General features: G+C 40.1%; 1 protein-coding gene across 4 annotated transcripts in view; it reads right to left on the reverse strand.

The window, feature by feature from the left end:
* moody (G-protein coupled receptor moody) overlaps positions 1-23,390 on the reverse strand; it is a 48,925-nt gene that overhangs the window by 20,227 nt on the left and 5,308 nt on the right. Inside the window, exons 1-3 of one of the 4 annotated variants that reach the window (XM_087354299.1) lie at positions 19,913-20,090; positions 3,769-3,915; positions 3-143 (exon numbers count right to left, since the gene is read on the reverse strand). In XM_087354299.1, the coding sequence (XP_087210425.1) occupies positions 3-143; positions 3,769-3,902 (275 nt within the window). In that variant the 5' untranslated portion in view covers positions 3,903-3,915; positions 19,913-20,090. Of the gene's footprint in view, positions 1-2; positions 144-3,768; positions 3,916-4,554; positions 4,577-19,504; positions 20,091-23,390 lie in introns of those variants that run through there. The other 3 variants (XM_022081890.2, XM_087354296.1, XM_087354291.1) reach the window with 3 other exon arrangements.

Consider the following 23,390-nt stretch of genomic DNA (forward strand, 5'->3'; position numbering starts at 1 on the left):
ACCTGATGATGAAGGCTGCAGCAACATTTCTGACCCGCGGGCACCTAATGAGCGCCACAATGGTCAGCAGATTTCCCAGAATTCCCACTACCATGATCAAAACTGTCATGGTAGCTGCGAAATCCAGCAACGGCCTGGAAAACCTGAAACAAAGGAAAATCAACAATTATTGCACGTTAATTGGTGCTCGTAAATCCCGCCTCTGAGCGACGTGTGGATTGTGGTCTTCTGGGAGGCAATGCCATGTATCAACGTTTCGGAGGAAATTATCGCTGCCATCTTCATCGTATTCTAGAGATGAAGGCAGTATGTTACTCCGAATAAACCTCAGATATCACACAGTGTTTAGCACATCGACTTGTAAGTACATATATTATTTAGGCAGAACTCATCTTGATGATGTTTCAGAGGTGTTTACTCCTTCCATCATCAAGGTGCCCTGAATTTTTTTTTTGTGTGATCAAACAACCTAATCATTTAGAAGTTTGTATCGAGGCAGGCCATAGTCTGACTACAAAGTGTGTATCAATTTTGGTTGGACCCAGGAAAATTGCGAAGAATCTCAACTCACGATGGCGTCTGTGTCGAGATTTGAACCCTGGGTATCCTCGTACATGCGAAGTTACAGGCGGTGGGAAAAAAAACTCTGTTCGGAACTAAATTAATTCTTTTATGATTTCGTCTCCGTCAGTTTAATTTAATTAAGAATAACGGAGAATGACGTAAAGCAGATATTAAGGAATTATTATTACGTCGGTGGCGAATCACATTTTCGTCTGTTAATATCACGAGCTGTAGTTTGCTTTAAACGAAGATAATTTTGACTGCGTTCGATGTAACATGGATAAACCCAGGCTTAACATTAATTCCTTGCCGTAATACAAATACCAGACACTGGATGCTTAACATTTTAGCACCGGGGCGGGGGGGTGGGGGGGAGCAGTGACGTCATTACAGACGAGTCGTTGACACGTCCTTTGTCTCTCTAACAAACAGCAATTTGCGTGTCATCCTTGTCTGCCGAATCACAAAAAAAATAATGTGTGATAGTACGATACCTGTTTTTATACAGCGATGAATCATAGCCCTGATGATGGAGGCAGGAAGTACCTCTGAAACGGTGGTAAACTTCTACCAGATTACACGGCGCTATAACCCAGAAGACAGCCATCTTCGGGCTCATAGCCGTGAGAACATCAAATCCTTTTTAAAAATTAAAAAGAAAACATTAAGAAGTGATAATGGGAGAAAGACAGAAGAAAACGAGGGGAAGAGAAGAGAAAATAGAATGGAGTAAGGAAGAAGGATGTAAAACGTAGAGAGATTAAGCAGCCTGTCCCCCGGAGAGGGGGGGGTGGTCTATGGTCCTAATGGCGCCTACTCGAGTTGAAGCTGTTCTTGTAATAATTGCAGAGGAATTGAGGATAAACTCAACACAATTTGCATGGGAAATTACGTCACCAGCACGTAATAAAGTCTGCCCGGTTTTAGGTTATGTTTCGACATATTTAAAGTCTGAATCATGAGCGGAAATTGAGGTTAGGGCTCGTTAAAGCCAAACTCGCAATGAAAAACCAAAAAAAAACTGACGATTATATTAGCTTCCAGTGGGATGGAAAGTGTGGATTTGGAAGGAGACAATGCTTGAAGGAAATTTCTCGACACGCTCGTAAGGAGACTGAGGAAAAACTAGGCAACACCTCAGTCAGCGTAGCGAACGACCCCAGCTAAAGATTTGTGTGTTGTGTCCCAAATTCGGGGGTCTACCTGGGCCCGACTATAGCAGACCGGTAGATGGTGGCGGATTTTAAAGACGAAACAAAGTTGGCACATGGACATGGTCGTGGAGTACACGCGCTTGAAAGCTCGTCTGTGATTCAACATCACTTACGTGCGACAGTGACGAATGCATGGCAAATGTTATCAAGAGCTGCTGTATCATTGCCGTGTCATAGGTCACGGCTGATTAATTATTTATATGAATATTAGGGTAAAGTGGGGCAGCATAATCTCCCCCCCCCCTCCCGAAGAGTAGAGTAAATCGAGTGTTTTTTTAGAGACTTACGGAAGGAAAGATATGACGAAGTTTATAGGCGAATTTTTGTAATTTTTTTGTTCGGAACGCGCCATCAGATGAATTTTTGCGGGAGTAAAAGTGAAACACGAAGAATGGAATGGGGATTAAATATAATAAAAGCTGCTGTTTATTTTTGTTATCTCAGAACAAAGGAAGAAATATTGCCATTTGTGTCTGTTTCATCCATTTATCCTTCTTGTATTTTTTCCATGGTCTTTTATTTTTATGTTTCATATAAACTCCCTGATTTTCTTTAAAAGAAATTTTATTTACTCGCTTTTCGCGTGGAGAATTACGTCATCGAGAAACTGCACGGTCTGTCGAAGGTGCAGTATTTGTGGCGAAAACTTTGAACACATTTTAAATATTTATCTGAAAAACTTTTTTTTCTGAAAAAAACTGTGCCCGAGAAATATAAACTGCTCGCAGCGGCTTTTTTTTACTACACCTTAGATATTTTCGCTTCCTGGACCAACTTGATCTCCCATGATCGATATTATCGAAATGAAATACGTTCTCATATTTCAAACATCTGTCAGTTGAAGAAGCAGAGGGGGGGGAGGGAGGGGGGGGATGGACAAAAAACCAGTAGATTTCATGTTACAGATGTTCGAGAAGGTCCGGTAATGAGTTGAGACTGACAGCATCCTCATATGTATTAAACATTTTTGGATATACAGGGTGTGCCAAAAATGCATTCACATTATACTGTGAAAAACAACTTGTTACGAAATCAGATGAAGCAACTGCCGGATGGAATGGAAGAAGATTTTGAAGGACCAGGACCCACAAGGGACTGTAGAGGCAATGATTATGATTGTGATGTTGTGAGGGATGGAGACGACATGTAACATCACATTTGTCTCGTTGACTGTTGCGCTGTATATTATTTTGGCTATGCGCCCTGAAGATGGAGGCAGTATTTTCCTTCGAAACGTTGACACAGAACCAAAATATTGCACGGTGTAACAGCCTAGAAGACCACAGTTTGAATATAGCTTGGTGTTCTTCTTCACAAACCACCGTCCTAAGTAGAAACGTGTAAGATTTGATTGTGAATTAACATTACCATGCCAGCTCCTTCCAGTTCTTTTAATGCGAGTACTGAGGAATTATTTGAGAATCACCTGAGTTCCCTGCAACAAAGTAATAAGACAGTGTTACAAGTTTCAGGGCTCGGAACAGCCCCCCTTCGAGCGAACACTGGGTCACTGCTAAGAGAATCGGTCGGTTTCTTGTCTGACAGGGCTGGCTCTTGTACAACTTCACGGCCATGTGGCTACAGCCTGTAGAAGCTGATCTTCTGGGTTTTTGCCTCGGTTCATCTCCCCTGCCTCCCCCCCCCCTCATCCCGTAGCTCTGATTGGCTAATCCCCTGACCTGGTCCTTCTCCTAACTATACACCATCAATTCCGACCTGAAGATGGGAGCAATATTTTCCTCCGAAACATCGACCTATATAAAAATACTACTTATAATAATAATAATAATAATACTTGTTCACACCTGTTTTTTTATCTCGTTGGCAGTAGTTTATTTCTTCAAAATTATGTTTGTTTTGATATGTTTAATATTTATTTTTATGCGTACACAAAACACTGTTTGGTGTTCTGATTAATTTCTGTGACCAACGAAAAATATGGGAGCCGACATCTTTTTATGGTTGCTGGACTTGTAGTGTCGTTTCTAACCTCGAGAGTTCGTTGTCATATTCCGTCTGCAGTTGTAAATTCTGCGCCAGTGATGGACTCGGGTCGTGCATAACGGGTGTCGCAAAAACGGCCGAACTGCTCGCTTGATCGCCAATTGACATAGACGACGCCATCTTGTATCCTCAGCTGTAAGTAAGGAACAGAAATTTAAGCCCAAATCCGGTTAATAACCCTGCGAAATAAGTTTTTAATGACTAATGACGTTATTTAATGACACTGTTTCAACTGCAGGTGTTACATAACTTCGAATGAGATGTCATAATTATTAATTTTAACGGGTTAAGGATATGATAGGAGGTTTTCATAGGCTAATTTCACAGTTTTGTCTGGGCATTACCCAGGAGTGCCTGAGTAAGACAATGTATTTTTCAGTACTGTATAGGAAAAACAACGTGTTAATTTCTGTCATGTGACAGTAGATGTTTTTCATTAATTTTTCGTGTTTCGATATATCTATCAGATGTCTGAACACAGTTTACATAGCGTATCTCAGGTATATAACGGAGTATAATATTAAAATGAATTTTATGGAAGTAGGTTATGAGTATTTGAATTGGATTGACCTGTCTCAGCATATAATCCTGAAATATCACTCTTTTCTCAAGTAAATTACACTGACAAATTTTGGTTAAGGTAACTGAATACTAACTTTGAATTTGACGTTTGATTTTATTGATTTCTTGGAACTCCTATACAGCCTATGTGGTCTGAGAGAGATCGTTGTGAAATACACTAATAAATAAATAAATAATTGGCTGTAATTACCTTGTACCCTGTGACTGATCAAAGAATCGCCGGTTGCAGACTCCTTAACATTCTGGAATGGTTTTGTATTGTTTATTTAGGAACCTACAACATGTTATGCTTCGAACCAACGACCCCACCCCCTCCCCCCCTCCGGAATACAGCTTTGACAATTCATTTTTGTCTTGTTCTGTGTTCTCCCCCCCCCCCGCTTTCATTTCTGTTTATATCCAGATGATAAATAGTTTTGTGTATGTGTTTACTTCCAGGAAAATTTATCATGTACCTCCGTTCTATTGTTGTGAGTCGTATTGTTGTATACGTGAGGTCCTAACAATATTACCACCCTCACCACTTTTTTCAATCTACCCCCATTTCTTTTCCCTCTAAATTTAAAAATTTCTTCTCATTTTTCATCATGAAAAACCTTTAAAAAAACAAGTTTTGTATTACAACGATCTCACGACGAGGAGAGCAGGCAACCAGGTTCAGCACAAATTGTTCTGGGAGTCTTTTTGTTGCCATTTGTGTCGAGAAAGGTACTTTCGTGACGCACACACGGGCCGATTAATCGGTGGCCTTGTAATCCTGGGGGTCTCGGGTTCGATTCCCGGCGGTGCCCGAATTTATAACTTGTGTTGGGCAAGGCCGTGGTCTAGGCAACACGGAGTTTTCCTCCGTGGCATCCCAACAATTACTCCATTCACACACAGAAGAAGGCAATGGCAAACCACTTCTGGATCATCTGCCAAGAACGTATATGAACAGGTCCCAGTCCGAGAAAAGGATGGAAGGATCCTGTTCATATGGACCTGTCGTCAGACAGAACACTAAATAATAATAAGATGAGGTGGTCTAGCGGTTAGAACGCTGGCCTTGTAATCCTGGGGTCTCGGGTTCGATTCCCGGCGGTGCCCGAATTTATAACTTGTGTAGGGCAAGGCCGTGGTCTAGGCAACACGGAGTTTTCCTCCGTGGCATCCCAACAATTACTCCATTCACACACAGAAGAAGGGAATGGCAAACCACTTCTGGATCATCTGCCAAGAACGTATATGAACAGGTCCCAGTCCGAGAAAAGGATGGAAGGATCCTGTTCATATGGACCTGTCGTCACACAGAACACTAATAATAAAATAAATAAAATTGTGACCATAAGTCTGCTTGCGAGTTTAAAACAATCGACAGTCTTTTATAAATTAATTTTACATGAAATCCCAAAACAAAAGTATGTTCTTAATAATTGTATACTTAATAGGATTTATGGATTGTAGCGCCGTGTAATGTTGTAGAAGTTTATACAAACATTTCAGAGGTCCCTGCTGCCTCCATCATCGGGGCTATGTTACCAGTCATTTACTTGAAACATAGATCCGCGTTGTTGAATAATAATCTGCTGTCGCAATTGGCCGTTGCGGGAGAAAAATTTTCTGAAATCAGTTTCGTCGTAAGTAATTGTCGCCGACATAATTTAAAACCAGTTATAAATGAACATTCTAGAACTTTCTTCCCTGATAACCAGACAGGAATTTTTCTTTTTTTACGTTTCAATCATTTTGCTTCATAGAACCGATCATTTCAACGACTTCACTCTGACGACGCCGACAGCCGACAGACTTGGCGTCGTCAGATATTTCTGGGATTCAGTGATTCGAATCATTAGATTGTTGATGACTGGATTCCCTCATTCAGATACACGACTTTGTCATATAAATTCAGTCACTGTCTCACTCAGTAGCAGTCATTAGTGTGCAATGGTGAAGTGCGGTGTTTTCTTCGCGGTACGGACTCAACTCTTATATATAAGCGTGTCTGTCTATTGGGATGTTGTGCCGCGTGGTCTCGTAGAAATTTACCGCTCTGATGACGGAGGCGATAAGCACCTCCGAAACGTCAGGTCAGATTTGTACGAGAAATCTGGCGCAAAGTCCCAGAACACAGCCATTTTCATTTATTTATGTGGTCAGCCAGCCATGTTTTTTTACGCAAGTACTCAGTTTCGTACCCACAAGGAAGTGTGTTTCTCCTTGATTATTATTATTATTATTATTGTTTATTTGTTCAAAGTACGGGAAAGTCCTGTTTTCATGTTTATCAATGTGGCTACGAAAGTTAAACTGATGGATGGTCGGTCTAGCGGTTTGATCGTGTACTTGCGTGTGTTTTGAATTCCGAAAACGGAAATCCTGACCGGAAATTTCTGGTTTCCCTGTTGTACACAGTCACTCCAGAAGAGAATAAGACACAACTGCCCATTCAGATGAAAATATAAAGTTTCTTTTCGTGTGCCTTAAGCTTACTTAAGATTTGTCTCAGTAACGGCGTAAGAGGCACTACTTTATATAAAATATATTTTTAAGAGGGTGATTGGTTCGCTGACCGATCAATCAGGTAACGGACTACTTAACTGATAATTTGATTGGTTGGCTGAATGAAAAGTGATTGAATTATTAAGGATTAAAGTCACGATTAGCTCGCTAATTAATTTATATATTATGAGACAACTTTTTCGCGTGCCCGATTCTTGAAGGCTGGAACTAAACAGATTAATATATGCCTAATAAACTTATAAATATATAAATGCAGGGAACATTGTATGTTAATTAATTGAGAATATTCATTGAACTGGATTCATTCCTGCAACACTCTGTATATAAACGTACATTTTTTTTTTTGATTGGGGGGGGGTCGATGTGGGAGTCGTCCGCGGCTGGTGCTATATTTTCGCGTGATTCTCCCCGTTTGTTACTAACAAACTAACAGATTGACTAACAATACAACTGACAGAGTTGTGAAGTATGTGTCCTGATGACAGGTCAGTTTTGATACACATCGAGACGCGAAATGTACTTCGCTCAGCTCAAATGCTGATAAAACGCGTTGCCCTCGGGGTTGAAATTTCAATACCAGACGGTTGGGGGGGGGGGAGAGGGGGACGGAGGAGGAGGAGATAAACGGATGTGTCCTACCGCTGTGTTCCCTTCATCAGACCCTTTTATTGCATTTTACAACTGTAATACAGGACATGAGTTCGAATAGATCACACCAAAACTAATGTGTGTCATGTGGTGTGATATTTCAGCCATAAGAACCAGGTCTTATCTCTGTAAAGGGAATGTTATTATTTTGTACGCACTTTGCGTGTTAATGCGAGAGATGATGTTTTGTTTTCGTGGGCGCGGACTTCGACAGAAGAGTTGGACACCCCTTCCGTCAATTTGTTAGTTAGTTATAGGCCTACTGGAGAAAACCAGGGAAAATCACAAGAAACCAACCTCAGACCAAACAATAAAAATTGTGTCCAGCGTCGGTGTTGATATTACGTCTATAAGTTAAATCCAAAACAAAGAACAGCAAGTCTGTTACATTCCTCCGATGTTGACGGACTTAGGAAATATCTCGGTTCTTCAAAGTTCAGAAGTTCGCTGTTCTGGACTTTGTTTTTCAAGGCAAAAAGCTTCGCTCTTAAAAGTTTTTCTGGCTTGTGTTCAACGATACAGCAGGCAGAGCGATGCGACTTCTATTATGACAATGACTGTACTACTTGTTTCCATGGTAACGTGTAATTTGCTAGTGTGTTAGCAACCTGAAGTTGCTAAAACATGCGTGTTGGCTTTGCAAAGTATATCCACGCGTAACAACTTTAAATTAACTGAATAATTTTCCTCAAATCTGCTAGTAAGTGATTTTTATTAAAATTTGTCCCCCACGTTACAATTCTGGAGGAAATCGGACATCACTATCTCGAATGACGGACATGTCTTATGGGATGTTACGCCTTGTAATCTCGTAGAAATTAGCCGACGTTTCACATGTACTCCTTGCTTCCATCATCAGGGTGATGGTCAGTAAGTACCTCCCGAAACGTCGATGCATATCTATCACGGTACAACAACCCAGAAGGCAGCCATCTTGGTATGTGTTACCGCGAGAATCTGAAACCTCAGGTTTTAAGTGTATTGTGGGTTTGGTATGAGATGACATCAAAGGTTTGGTGTGTTTTAGAGTTTTGTGTGTGGTAGATGTTTCAGGGGACACCCGACACGTAAAGCTAGGGTGATTTTTTTATCTTAAATTTAAACTAAAATCGTAAATACAGACAACATCCCCTGTTGACAGGGTGAATGTATGTGACAGTGGCCTCCACCGCGTTTCTCTTTGGAATATTAATATTTCAGGGGAGGGGGTTGATACACTGCTTTCACACCCCAGTACCACAAGGGCACAAGTGACAGTCTGAGTTCAGATTAAAATTATCTGCTGTAATTGGTCACAGACTCATGGACGCCTTGAATTCAGTAAAACGTAAATTTTAATTAGCAAGCGTCGATCAGCAACTGTTGCCTAATGTAGTGTGGTTGATCATCAGAAAACAAAGGCTCGATTAATGGAGGAATTCAGCAGACAAAATAAGGAAAATTAGGAGAATGAGATGATGTCGGAAATCTAAAGATAGATATTACTTGCAGACCGAATCGCAGATAAATTATAATATTAAAATGCATCGTAGATAATAGTAATATAAAATAATTGATTGGATTAAGTTGGCTCAGAACAGGTTTCAGTGACGGGCATCCAAACACCACAGCGAAATTTATCAACAGTGACGCCAGGTGGCAGGGTGTTACGTTTTACAAATACTGAGGTGGCTTTTACAATCACTTCTGATAGGAATTTTTGTTTTGTGTTAAGGTGGGTGGGAGACGAAAACGGGAGAAATCAGGAAGGAAGATGAAAAGACTGCAGTGATAAACGAACTGAGGAGCATTCCCAGTTGAATTCCAGCTCGCCTTCCCCACTGATTGGAGGGATTTTTTAAAATAAATTTACAGTTTAATTCGCCTGCACCCCCCCCCCCCCCTGTATGTAGCCTTCGAGTGTGACATACTTTTAGTAATCTTTACCTAGAATAGACCAATAGATCGATCATACATGACAAAGATCTTTCCAGATAAAACTTAGACTTCCCATAATACATATCAGTTGGCCGCCACGTGGAGTAGGTGTACTGGCAGACTGGAGGAATCAAAAGATAATATTAAAATTGATGCTATACGTTTGGGTTGTATATATTTAAACCGGATTGAGTTTGTTCAGAACAGGTTCCAGTGCTTGGTTTACGCCATGAATATGATAACACACAATAATTATTGATGAGCTGAATAATTGCGAGTTCCCATATTTCGTCTGACTACGCGGAAGATCACCTGGGGTTACGGGGTCTCAGCCAATGTCACTTAGCCAGTTCATGCTTCGTTTCCTCAACCCGGAGGGAGTGCCTTTGCTGGTATATTAGTGCACTTAAAATGGTGCGTGCGTGCATAGTGAGGCCTTTGTATCCCCTGTTCATCCCCTAATGCTATCCATCCACCCTTCTTCTCTGAACTTTTCCTCCCCTATATTATTTTTGTTTTAAAAGTCCAATTTTATTTCCCTCTGTGCGCCCTGTCTGTAGCAGCCGCCGTGAGGGTTGTAAGGTGAAAAGGGGTAGGAAGGGAGGATTCCGCCCTCCTGCGTCTTCAAGTTCTGTCAACATGCGCTACTTGTGTTGAAACAGTGGGTTGTTGTCAAAGCTGCCGGGCCGAAGACTTTTGTGTGGCTATAATTTCAAAGGACGCTGGCAATTTGTGGTAATGTGTGTTCCCTCTGTTCCTGTCTCTATAATTTCGTGGGGGGGGAGGTTATGCAAGAAACATTTTTCCAGGAAAACTTCATGAGTAATGTAACCGAACTTGCTTCAGTATTAGGAGACGGATGTATATCTGAAATCAAAAGAAAGGACTGAAATTTCATCAGGAATAAAATGTTTCATGCTTACTCGCAGTACAGGACAGCGATTTGTGCGTGCCCGGTAATTTTCTTTCACCGCACATTTACGCACATCATTGTTGCCAACACACATTGTTAGATTTCCAAGACAATTTAAAACGCGACCCTACAACAATTACGTACTAGGATCCGAAATTGAAAACAGAGGCAGGTCCACCCACGTGCAATGGACTCTCCAAGGCGTCCCCGTGACATTCGATTCAAGGTCACCCCCAGTTACTAGGCTGCCGCTCACGCAAACTGCGCAGAAGCGAAAATGGTGCGTTGACGAGCAGGAATTGTGTGTGACTTTGGTCTTGTCGTTTGTATGTGTGTGGTAGTTAAGGTTGCATTTTGAATGAACCACTCTGTACATCAGACAACTGCCAGAAATGAGAGCCTGAATTTGGGGAATCTGAAAACATTTAGCGTAATTCTGATCGTGTCCCGAAAAACAAAGTGGAGTATTTGTAATCAGTGCTGCCATAAGTCACTCTCAGATTTTTCCTATTTTTTTTTTTTTTGTTACTCGTAAATAAGAACGGCGTATCCCCTTATAAGGGATGTTGCACGTGGCGAAAATTATCAGCCTCCCCTCCGCAACGTATCGCGTCCTGTCATACCCCTAACGCACTGAATTATTACTAACGAACTAACGAAGCTTTAATTACTTCGCAAAAGAAAAATCCCCGCGTTATTTTTTTAGGCCCTTAACGACAGGGTGTGACCGGGAAGCGAATGTTAAATTTTCATGTCCCCCTCGTATGTAGTCACACCCATTTCCAACTGTAGCTAGAGGGTGGGGGGAGATGAACACAACTAAAAATAGACCCCACATTTTTGCTGTAGTTATTAATCTGTATTAATGAAATGACCCTGTATAAATTCAACTTCCTGAAGAGACATTTATACTGATTAAAGTTTGTCCATAATGACCAAGCAACTAAGATGAATTGTATTTATGTTTAGCTTGTTTAATGACGCTTTCAGCATCTAGAAGTAAGATATGATAATAGACACACTGACCTCTGACTACAGTAAAGTAACTAAACATTTCTTACAACTACAGAATTTATTCCAGCTACACTAAATAATTGTTGATCCATCCATCTGCTTGGTAATACAACTCGAAGCTTCAACAGTGACATCACAAACTCTCACGTGATGTAGTTTGTTCATTTGTTAGACTACATTCAAAATAAACTTCTTTTAAGATCCAGTTTTCCTTACTAATGTTTTATATGCTCTACTTGTTTCCCTCTCTGATCCGTATGTGCAGAGAGAGGGTGGATGGCAGGTGATTGGCAGAACCAATAAAGAAACGGGGAGCAGACAGCTAAAATATGATAAATGAACAGAAAATATATCGGAGAGGGCGAGTATCTTTTTTCCAACGAAAGAAATGAGCGAGGGGGGAGGTGAGATGTTTTTATTTTGTATTTCTTATTCGAAATGAATCTCGAGACGTCTCCTGTGGTTATACAGGGTGTCAAAATTAACGCGGAATCAGCCACAACGCAGACCACAGCCGTGGAATGCTAGTATTTTGATTAACTGTTACGTGGGACACTCTGTATATAGCAGCATGAAACATGCCCTAGGTTACTACGGCATAACTGATGCGCATCAGAACATTTTAACAGCTGATCGGCGAAAGTAAATAGAAAGCGGGCGAAAGTGAGGTCGTTGCACAGAGTAAATGCAATTTTTTATTTTTATTTTTTTGCCCAATTTCAGCAAATCGGTTTGAAATTATCAACATGGAAATACGTTTCAAAGAGCTTATATGCCAGGTAGCCAGCCATGCGCGTATTCCATTAACACACACCCTCCAGCAACCTGACTTTATACTACCACATACATAGTTTCGTTTATTAGGGTGGAATGTCAGTCCGGCTGATGTTATCCGGCCGAGTCGGTATTAATTTATGCAGGGGTCCCGGGGGGTGGGGGTGGGGGGGGGGGTCTCTAGAAGGCAGGAAGACGATTTCGTCTTTTCTTGACCATGGCGTCTCTCCCGTCAGATACATATGTTTCCTCGCGTTGCAACAGCCTGCCCCAAAACATGTACCATCATGTTACAGAAACACACTAAAACGTTATTATAACGGGAATATCACGTGACTTAGTGTATTTTTTTATCCGGTTTCACACACTCTTACCTCTGATTCTTGATCGCACAGTGGCAAATGTTGTGTCAGCTCCCCTTAAATAAGCAACTCTGCGTCCTGCCCGCAATCATTATCAGGGCAAACAGCTATGATTTCCTTGAACAGTCCTCGGCACTAGATGGACGCAGTCAGCTTAACTCTTTCGGAAGGCTCCCTTATGGTGCCATTTACCATTTAAGTAGGCTTACCCTAATTAATACATTTTGAGCTTTTATAAAGGAGTCGGAGATTTCAGTGCAGACTCCACAACCATGATATATTTCATGTTACTGCTAAAGAAACTGAAAATCTTGGCCCAGTTTTTTCTGAAATACGTACTTGAATGCCTTGAATAATGCCAACAAATATGTGACGACCGTTTGGCCCCTAAGCATTCTCTACCGATCCCCTTCCTTTCGTCTCAAGTTGATAAATTATCATTGAATAAACAAAAAAAATATAACTTTCAGAATAAGTTTTTCGGATCTCCCTGTGCGCGTGTTTTTTAAACCCCTTGTTAAGTAGCCCTCACGTTGTTATTGCCTTCAAGGCGGTCTGTATATGGCCGTACAGAAGATTAAGAAGGCCTTGGAGTGACGTAATTATATGATTTGTCCGTCTGTTTTCTCCTCTCATGCGGGCAGGACCGAGACTTCGTCTGTTTTTGTTCTGTACCATTTGAGACAGGCGTTCTTGAACGAAGAACCACCTGCGTTTGGCGGAAAGATGTTCTGGTCCTCTGGTATTCCGTTAAACCAAGGTTTTTACTATGCTACCAAACGTAGCGTTTCTCCCTACCAGGAAGTTCCTTCTTCATGGCGTGAAACGCAACTTATTTTGTGTCCTTGCCTTCTGATCTTTGTTTAGATGACGTAACTTCAAAACATAAGGAAGATGGCAGATGTGACGAACCTCGCTTAGCCAAGTGTCTCGTGAGTTACGAGACTCGAAGTCTGGATTCTTGTGAAAGTTAGTGATCTTCCTGTCTGGATCCAATATTGGTTTAAGATGATGTGAAAGATTTACGGTTTCAGTGGAAATTACGCACTACGTGTCTTTTTTGTCATTACACGTTCCCCGGTTATAAAATCGAGCGACCAAATACTGATATTTACAGTAGGTATAAAACTTTCTGACCAGCGAAATTCAATCCCTACCCCTAAAAAATATGACTTGGAGTGCAATTAAAAAGATTGCCCGTATATTCAGTGACATTTCTTGGTAGCCTTGCAGTGGAATGATAAACACTCTCTGACCTTTGTATTTGTATGGCCACACAGTGACCTATGGTCAGGAGAATAATGGACCGTCACCAATGAGAACATATGATATTAACTGATATGACGTCAGAATACCAACACAGAGCCTTTGCTTGGCTTTGAGCGGTCTCGTTGCTGTTCCAGGAGTACAGAAGGCGCGTTAATTAATCCATTGAAGCCGAACGAACGAGAGAGAGACGAGGAAGTTGGAGGGAAAAAGCGACAGGCACCACATTTCGGCTATGGAAGTTCCCATGCATTTCCCGTTCGTCCTTCCGGTAAAAGTACACTAAAGCGTAGGCAAGGCCTTCAGAAGTGGATCAAAGAGAGAAGAGAATTTTAAATTGTGACTTAAACCTTGGTAGGGCAGGATTTAGGGATATATTTATTTTAATATCGAGAGGGCTGAATGAAAGGCATTTGGTGCAACGTGGAATTTGGATAACAACTCTGCATTTTTTGCACCAGGGACGAGAAAAACTGCGGAAAATATACATCGATACAAATTGAATATCATTTAATAATTCAGTCCGTACCGCGAAGAAAACACGACACTTCACCATTGCAAACATCAACTGGTTAACCTTGTTTAAGGAAATAATACGACTAAAACGCTAATTAACCTTTGGAGCCGAAGCTCTTTCAAATGAAACTTAAGAATTCAGTCCGTACCGCGAAGAAAACACTACACTTCACCATTACAAGGATCAGCTGGTTAACCTTGTTTAAGGAAATAATACGACTAAAACGCTAATTAACCTTTGGAGCCGAAGCTCTTTCAAATGAAACTTACGAATTCAGTCCGTACCGCGAAGAAAACACTACACTTCACCATTACAAAGATCGACTGGTTAACCTTGTTTAAGGAAATAATACGACTAAACCGCTAATTAACCTTTGGAGCCGAAGCTCTTTCAAATGAAACTTAAGAATTCAGTCCGTACCGCGAAGAAAACACTACACTTCACCATTACAAGGATCAGCTGGTTAACCTTGTTTAAGGAAATAATACGACTAAAACGCTAATTAACCTTTGGAGCCGAAGCTCTTTCAAATGAAACTTACGAATTCAGTCCGTATCGCGAAGAAAACACTACACTTCACCATTGCAAAGACCAAGTGGTTAACCTTGTTTAAGGAAATAATACGACTAAAACGCTAATTAACCTTTGGAGCCGAAGCTCTTTCAAATGAAACTTAAGAATCCAGTCCGTACCGCGAAGAAAACACTACACTTCACCATTACAAAGATCGACTGGTTAACCTTGTTTAAGGAAATAATACGACTAAAACGCTAATTAACCTTTGGAGCCGAAGCTCTTTCAAATGAAACTTAAGAATTCAGTCCGTACCGCGAAGAAAACACTACACCTCACCATTACAAAGATCGACTGGTTAACCTTGTTTAAGGAAATAATACGACTAAAACGCTAATTAACCTTCGAAGCCGAATCTCATCCAAATGACATTTAAGAATTCGGTCCGTACCGCGAAGAAAACACTACACTTCACCATTACAAAGATCGACTTTTTAACGCTGTTTAAGGAAATAATCGCTGTTTGCAGCAAGAAGGCTACTTTACCCAGTACAAGATGTAGGAATATTTATTGTTAAAGCAGGTGGTACGTATAGTTACCACTGAAAGAGTTAAGATTATTTCTCTGTACTGACTGTACCGCGTTTTGCCTATCTCCCGTGCTTGCAGGTGTTGCCCGTTCCCAGGAACGTGCTGACTGCTGCAGACCTGTTATCTAAATTGCTAGTAATGAGTTACCACGCAGACTATAACATTTCCATTTACCCCGTCATGAATATGACGAGATGGAAAATTGTAGCCGCTCCTTTGACAAGTACAAAGCTCAGCGTTCTTCAGATTACACTCCGTTCAGCCGTGAACTTTATCTTAATTTCTATTTCCTGTATGTAACTTGCTTTTCATAATTCTACCTCAGCAACGATTACGCTGATTTTGTTTGACGAGTCCCCGGTTCGAATCCGAGCAGAGACGTCGAATATCCAGTGGCTGGCCTTTCTTGAACATGGTGAATAAAAGTTAGTGACATCTTTTCTGAGAAGTCACTTAAGGTTTTGAGTTCAGATGAAGATCAAGTGTGGGTCTTCGGAATTTATGAATATTTTTGCATTCACATCAACCCCAAGGAGTACACTCCTTCTTGACAAGTTGATAGTCGCTCAACTGGCCAATAAATTCCCCGTCTTTTGTAAACTTCAAAAATGCCTTACCGTGTTCAAATGATATCACAATTTTCGTCCTTCCTGATCCGTGTGAGTGCCCTCAGTGTATTTGTCTAAGATTCATTTTAGTATTATCATCACATTTAAGCTCAGGTCTTTCAGTTTTTCCCTCAGTGTATTTTTCTAAGATTCATTTTAGTATTATCATCACATTTAAGCTCAGGTCTTTCAGTTTTTTCCCTCAGTGTATTTGGCTAAGATTCATTTTAGTATTATCATCACATTTAAGCTCAGGTCTTTCAGTTTTTTCCCTCAGTGTATTTGTCTAAGATTCATTTTAGTATTATCATCACATTTAAGCTCAGGTCTTTCAGTTTTTTCCCTCAGTGTATTTGGCTAAGATTCATTTTAGTATTATCATCACATTTAAGCTCAGGTCTTTCAGTTTTTTCCCTCAGTGTATTTGTCTAAGATTCATTTTAGTATTATCATCACATTTAAGCTCAGGTCTTTCAGTTTTTCCCTCAGTGTATTTTTCTAAGATTCATTTTAGTATTATCATCACATTTAAGCTCAGGTCTTTCAGTTTTTCCCTCAGTGTATTTTTCTAAGATTCATTTTAGTATTATCATCACATTTAAGCTCAGGTCTTTCAGTTTTTCCCTCAGTGTATTTTTCTAAGATTCATTTTAGTATTATCATCACATTTAAGATCAGGTCTTTCAGTTTTTTCCCTCAGTGTATTTGGCTAAGATTCATTTTAGTATTATCATCACATTTAAGCTCAGGTCTTTCAGTTTTTTCCCTCAGTGTATTTGTCTAAGATTCATTTTAGTATTATCATCACATTTAAGCTCAGGTCTTTCAGTTTTTTCCCTCAGTGTATTTGGCTAAGATTCATTTTAGTATTATCATCACATTTAAGCTCAGGTCTTTCAGTTTTTTCCCTCAGTGTATTTGTCTAAGATTCATTTTAGTATTATCATCACATTTAAGCTCAGGTCTTTCAGTTTTTTCCCTCAGTGTATTTGGCTAAGATTCATTTTAGTATTATCATCACATTTAAGCTCAGGTCTTTCAGTTTTTTCCCTCAGTGTATTTTTCTAAGATTCATTTTAGTATTATCATCACATTTAAGCTCAGGTCTTTCAGTTTTTCCCTCAGTGTATTTGGCTAAGATTCATTTTAGTATTATCATCACATTTAAGCTCAGGTCTTTCAGTTTTTCCGTCAGTGTATTTGTCTAAGATTCATTTTAGTATTATCATCACATTTAAGCTCAGGTCTTTCAGTTTTTCCCTCAGTGTATTTTTCTAAGATTCATTTTAGTATTATCATCACATTTAAGCTCAGGTCTTTCAGTTTTTCCGTCAGTGTATTTGTCTAAGATTCATTTTAGTATTATCATCACATTTAAGCTCAGGTCTTTCAGTTTTTCCCTCAGTGTATTTTTCTAAGATTCATTTTAGTATTATCATCACATTTAAGCTCAGGTCTTTCAGTTTTTCCCTCAGTGTATTTTTCTAAGATTCATTTTAGTATTATCATCACATTTAAGCTCAGGTCTTTCAGTTTTTCCGTCAGTGTATTTGTCTAAGATTCATTTTAGTATTATCATCACATTTAAGCTCAGGTCTTTCAGTTTTTCCGACCAATAACCTGCGTGCTACATATCTTGCCCACACTTAAACCTCCGATAACAAGTGTCATTGGCCACATGGCGTTACATCACGTGACTGTGCCATGTGTTAAATTATCTGTCTGTTTCACGCCCAACTTTCCCTGTGTCTTCGTTGTGCCAATGCACTGTGCTAACCTGATTTGCGTTGATCTGAATACTTCAGAATGAGCCAGACTTAATTTATTCGTCTATTATTCTCCTGGACCACTTCCAAAAACTCCTTCAAAGAACTCATAAAAGGAACAGCTGTTTCTTAGGAAGCCATAATTGCTGTTCATTGTAGAGCTCTAAATGCCACCCTATTCAGCGCGCTGTTGCAATGTTTTACAGGCAAGTCCTGGTTTACGATCTCTACATGCAGAAGCTAGGATATAATTAAGCGAAGATAAGTAATGATTTTAATCGTTACATTTTTCAACAAAAATATGTATTTCATGTACTACGTTACATTTTCCTGTCATTCTCGACGGACAGTTGGTAGAGAAGTAACACGGCGATGCAGATGTCAGAACACTGTTTACATCAGCTTAACACAAACTTCCACATCTGGCCTGGGGCCGAGTACCCATTTTACAGCCCTCAAACGATGGTTTGTTGAAAAAGGGGTGGTTCTACTCTAATATCTCTCGAGGGTTGGGAGGAAACTTGTGTTTTGTATAGTCTTTCGGATTGTGACTAACGAGTTGTTTGAGACAAACTTCTGTTAAGAAGCCAATTTCTTTAAACAGCGTTAACCAGTTGATCTTTGTAATGGTGAAGTGTTGTGTTTTCTTCGCGGTACGGACTGAATTCTTAAGTTTCATTTGAAAAAGCTTCGGCTAAAAAAAGGTTAATTAGCGTTTTAGTCGTATTATTTCCTTAAACAAGGTTAACCTGTTGATCTTTATAATGGTGAAGTGTAGTGTTTTCTTCGCGGTACGGACTGAATTCTTAAGTTTCATTTGAAAGAGCTTCGGCTCCAAAGGTTAATTAGCGTTTTAGTCGTATTATTTCCTTAAACAAGGTTAACCAGTTGAACTTTGTAATGGTGAAGAGTTGTGTTTTCTTCGCGGTACGGACTGAATTCTTAAGTTTCATTTGAAAAAGCTTCGGCTCCAAAGGTTAATTAGCGTTTTAGTCGTATTATTTCCTTAAACAAGGTTAACCAGTTGATATTTGTAATGGTGAAGTGCGGTGTTTTCTTCGCGGTACGGACTGAATTCTTAAATCTTATTTACATGAATTTTGTACTTCAAAGGCTTTATAATGACTCAACTTTTAAAATAGTACACGTCAGTAGTAATAAAGGGGAAACAGACCAAAGAGTTACAATTCTTTTTTCGAAATGAAATACGATGACGAAGAAGTAAGTTAGCTCACTGGTTACGAATGCCTGAAACCTGACAGCTGTCGGAACACCAATGATAGTTAACCGGACAATCCTTTGCGACATCTTCCTGAGCTGTTCTGAAGGAGGGGTTAAGAAAACACCAGTGCCTCTTTGGGGGGGGGGGGCACACAGCGTGCTCAAAACCATGCTCTTTTGGAATACTGGTAGCTCGAAATATTATTTCTAAAATTCGTCCCTTAATCGTGGAATTCATTTGCATTAATAAATACCAGCAGTTAATTGCAGGATTTAAAACCAGCCATCTAGCCAACGTGAATAAACTAAGTTACTGAGTGAACCGAAAGACTATACCCAGACTACTAGCTCAGCGGTAATGTGTTTGGCTTGCGTCCGTAGTGAATGCCAAACCGCATCACTAATGTTTCGTGGTTTTCCTCACTCCAATTCAACTCCTCGTACAATTTCTGTGCTGGAAGTCGGCTTCTATTCTACCCATGCAACAACTTTAGACCCGTCATTCAATTCAGCATTTTCATCTTTACTTACCTCACACGAACGTTTACTCTGTCGGAATCCAGATGCGTATTTGGGAAGGTAAAAGCCACTTCTGTTCTGCCTGTCAGCCACAAGTGTTTTCATAAGCTGCTTACAAAATGGGTTCAGCATCTGATAAGAAAACACTAAAACATCACCTTTTCATGCGTTTTATCACTGACACGCGGAACATACAAATCGAAGTTTGTTTTAGTGTAAACCCTTTCAAGTCGAAGCTCGTCTAAATATTTAAGAACCCAGTCCGTACCGCGAAGAAAACACTACACTTCACCATTACAAAGATCAACTTTTTAACGCTGTTTAAGAAAATAATCGCTGTTTAGAGTAATAATCATACGAAACACGTAAATATATAATGTATTGTTACTGATTCTTAAACCAGGTGGTACAAATAGTTACCACTGAGATGTAAAGGATTAAAAAGAGTTGCTCTCTCGTGTCACAATGTCCCATTAGTCATATTTCCTGGTATAATTCCGGGAGAAACGCCAAACATCGTACGAACACATGTGTTCAGGCAGCCAACACACATGACCTCACATCTCACACACTCCACTCGTTGTACTAATCTGCCTCTCCAGTGTCTGAGCCTTTTAAAAACTGTCCACAGTCGCTTAATGACGATGATTCTTGTAGGGGTAAGAGGGGATATGCAGTCAGCGTGGAAGCAGTTGGGTGTGTTTCTGGCTTACTTCCTTCCGATCTGGTGATCGGTTCCTTTCCCACATGGCGTTCATTGGTTCGAAATGAACAAATCGGAATTTGAAGGGCTGTAGCTCCCTAATGGAGGTTTTACAGACGCGTAGATGTGCCTTTCTTTAACCGCGAGTTGAACGCATAACCGCTGTGTGGTGATGAGGGGTTTCTTCGAAATGAAAGAGTGACTTACGTACTTGTGTCTAGTTGGAGGGGTGTACAAACCATCAGAATTCTTTTGACCACTCTCGGAGTTTTGTTACACTGCTCTCACGAATGTGGAGGTCATGTTTAAACAAATGTTTCACCTCGCAAAATACTGGACCGATTTAAAGTTTTACAGGGGCACACAGAAAGCTGTTAAGCGGTTGATGTGCAACGATCAGCTTCAAAAAGCGATATATTTCCTTCACACATCGTATCTCACTGTCTAAAACAAATGATTTGAATGTGCCAAATTTACTTTCTGAATATTTTCAGTAACTCACATTAAATAGAACTATTTATATATATATATATATATATATATATATATATATATATATATATATATATATACACCTCATAATGTAACGCATCAATGGCTCAGAACTTACTGGAACTCTTATATTCGTAAGGAAGTCACTTGAAACCAAAAAAACGTCATTGCTAATTACTCTTCGGGACATTACACAGAACATATCGCAGTTACTGAGAACATATCGTAACAGCTGTCTTACGTGTTAAATTATATGCCAGATGTCCGCATCGTTTTAAATCTCTCTCATCTCTGAAACACGACCTGAACGCATCAGACATGACTGGCTTGTAAATAATACAGATAATGGATCCTTCTCCACATAACGCACTTTTGCCCTCAGACACCGAATATGTGGAACTGTTGTTGGTCCAAAGTCCCCCCCCCCCTCCTTATCTGTCACCCTTCTCACAACATAGAAGCTCCCCTGCTTTGTACACCAGCTCTCACATTCTCGAATTCCATTTATGTTAAGATCGATATTGAGCTATCGATATGCACCTTTTCGATATATCAACACGGATATATCCGGTGTAAATAGTATGTATACTTCCTGATGGGCTGTGAGCCCCCCCCCCCCCCCCCCAGGGAGTAAAATGGTACGTTTGGAAAAATACACAAACTTTTTTTTGGGAATTCAGTTGTACTAAATTGGAATTGGAATTCAGGCTTCCATCGCCCTGATGATGGAGGTAGCAGGAATAGGTAAACATTGTTAATCGGACAACTGAAAACGTCTGAAATCATGTACGTAGTTAGAAAAGTATAATGTCAGTCGTGTTCTAGAAATAGATATAATTTATCTTTTCGATATTCTGTTATAATTAGGGATTTTAACATATTCTTCTATGAATGTTTAATGTGACATCCCAGTCTTAAAGAACGCGCATGCCAAAGTTTGGCGCTGATAGGCGGATCCTTCATTCCTCGTGCTACAAGCGGAAAATTAAATACACACAGGTTTTTAAATTTTGTGTAAGATTTGGGACGAATTTCTGCATCAGAGATTAAGACAGACGTCCTGTGAGCTGGTTATTTTCATCTGCGTGTACGGGAAACATGCGGTTGTCGGGGTAATGCGGTGTTTACCCACAGCTTCCTGTAGGTTCGCTTAAACTGTCCTCAATTAACGTCGGTTGTCCGGATTTCTACCGTGACGATACGGAATCGAAGCCTCGCCACTTTCGTGACTTAATATCTGCTCTGCAGACAGCTTACCTGACTAACGACGTTCTACATCCACGTCGAACGACTTTTGTTCGGACGCTTACTGTCGCTCATCTAATCTAGGGATAAGCTCTTTATTGAACCCAAACGTTCATAACCGTGTTTGCAAAAGCTAAGTAACTACCGTGCCTTATCCGGAAACAAGGCGAAGAATTAGATTAAATTATTACTGGGCGTGGCGAGCAGGTCTGCAACGTAAATTATCAGACGATATTGATTAATTAATTAGTACTTAACCTAGGTTCAGAAATCTTCAAACTGCGTAATTTATGATCTATTAACGTCAGTCGGTAGCTCATTAAAAATCATCGATTCGCAGAATGACATAATTAATTGGGATGGGTGTGGCTTGAGGTAGTGTCTCAGTAATTATCTGGAGGGACTGAGGAAAACGATGACTGATTTATATCAGGATATCCTGTCTTCTAGCTGTATTTGAACGTGGGTTCTCCCGAAGAACGCCAGGTAGTATCTACCTAAACGTCCACGCAGCGGAAGGCAAATATCGACATTTTCATCGCCGTGAGAACTTAAAATCGCAGATTTAAATGTTTTCATAATAAATTTGCAACGAAAGAATTTATTAATTTTCTTCTTATCATGATGAATAATGAAGAGTCAAGTATGATAAAGTTAAAGGTGCTTTTGAAAATGGTGAAAATATAACGTCGTCAGGGCCCATACATTTCCAGGAGGGACACAAAACGATAAGTAAAGTTGCGTGGTGTAGAATGTTAAGGAAAAGTCACATTACACTTAAGCCCAACGTCTCGTCCAGAAATTTGAGGTTTCTCGCGTTGCAGTGACGAGGGGTTAACGCAGGCGTAGGCGATGACCGGGCGAACCTCTAAAGCCTGATGTTTTCTCGCTTGGGATAATTAATATTACAACCGGTCTCTTACACGAGGTAAGGAACACAAGGGACACATCTGTTTAAACTGCACTGTACACTTTCCTGTGCCGCGTGTTTACTACGCCATGTTATTGTTTTAAAATTACGCTTTATGCACGAAAACACGTTGAATTGTTCATACAACGAGACTTACAAACGTATTTCCATAATTTAGTGTAATGTTTTAAATATTTAATCTAACGTCTTTCTAGTGTTGAGGTCTGGAGGGGGTAACTGAACGGAAGGAAAGCACGTCATTTAACACTTTCCATGTTATTCACGAAGAAACTCGTTTATAACTCTTTAAAACCCGGTGATAACTATATATGTATCACCTGCTTTAACATTCAGAAACTCTGTATTTTTCCCACACTATGATTCTCTCTGTAAACAGCGTTAACCAGTTCTAACTTGTAACGGTGAAGAGTTGTGTTTTCTTCGCGGTACGGACTGGATTCTTAAGTTTCATTTGAAAGAGCTTCGGCTCCAAAGGTTAATTAGCGTTTTAGTGATATTATTTCCTTAAACAAGGTTAACCAGTTGAT

The sequence above is a fragment of the Zootermopsis nevadensis genome, unplaced genomic scaffold (assembly GCF_977971745.1).
Source record: "Zootermopsis nevadensis isolate Lab colony 2312 unplaced genomic scaffold, Znev_1.0 Znev_ptg000002l, whole genome shotgun sequence".
NCBI classification, from domain to species: domain Eukaryota; kingdom Metazoa; phylum Arthropoda; class Insecta; order Blattodea; family Termopsidae; genus Zootermopsis; species Zootermopsis nevadensis.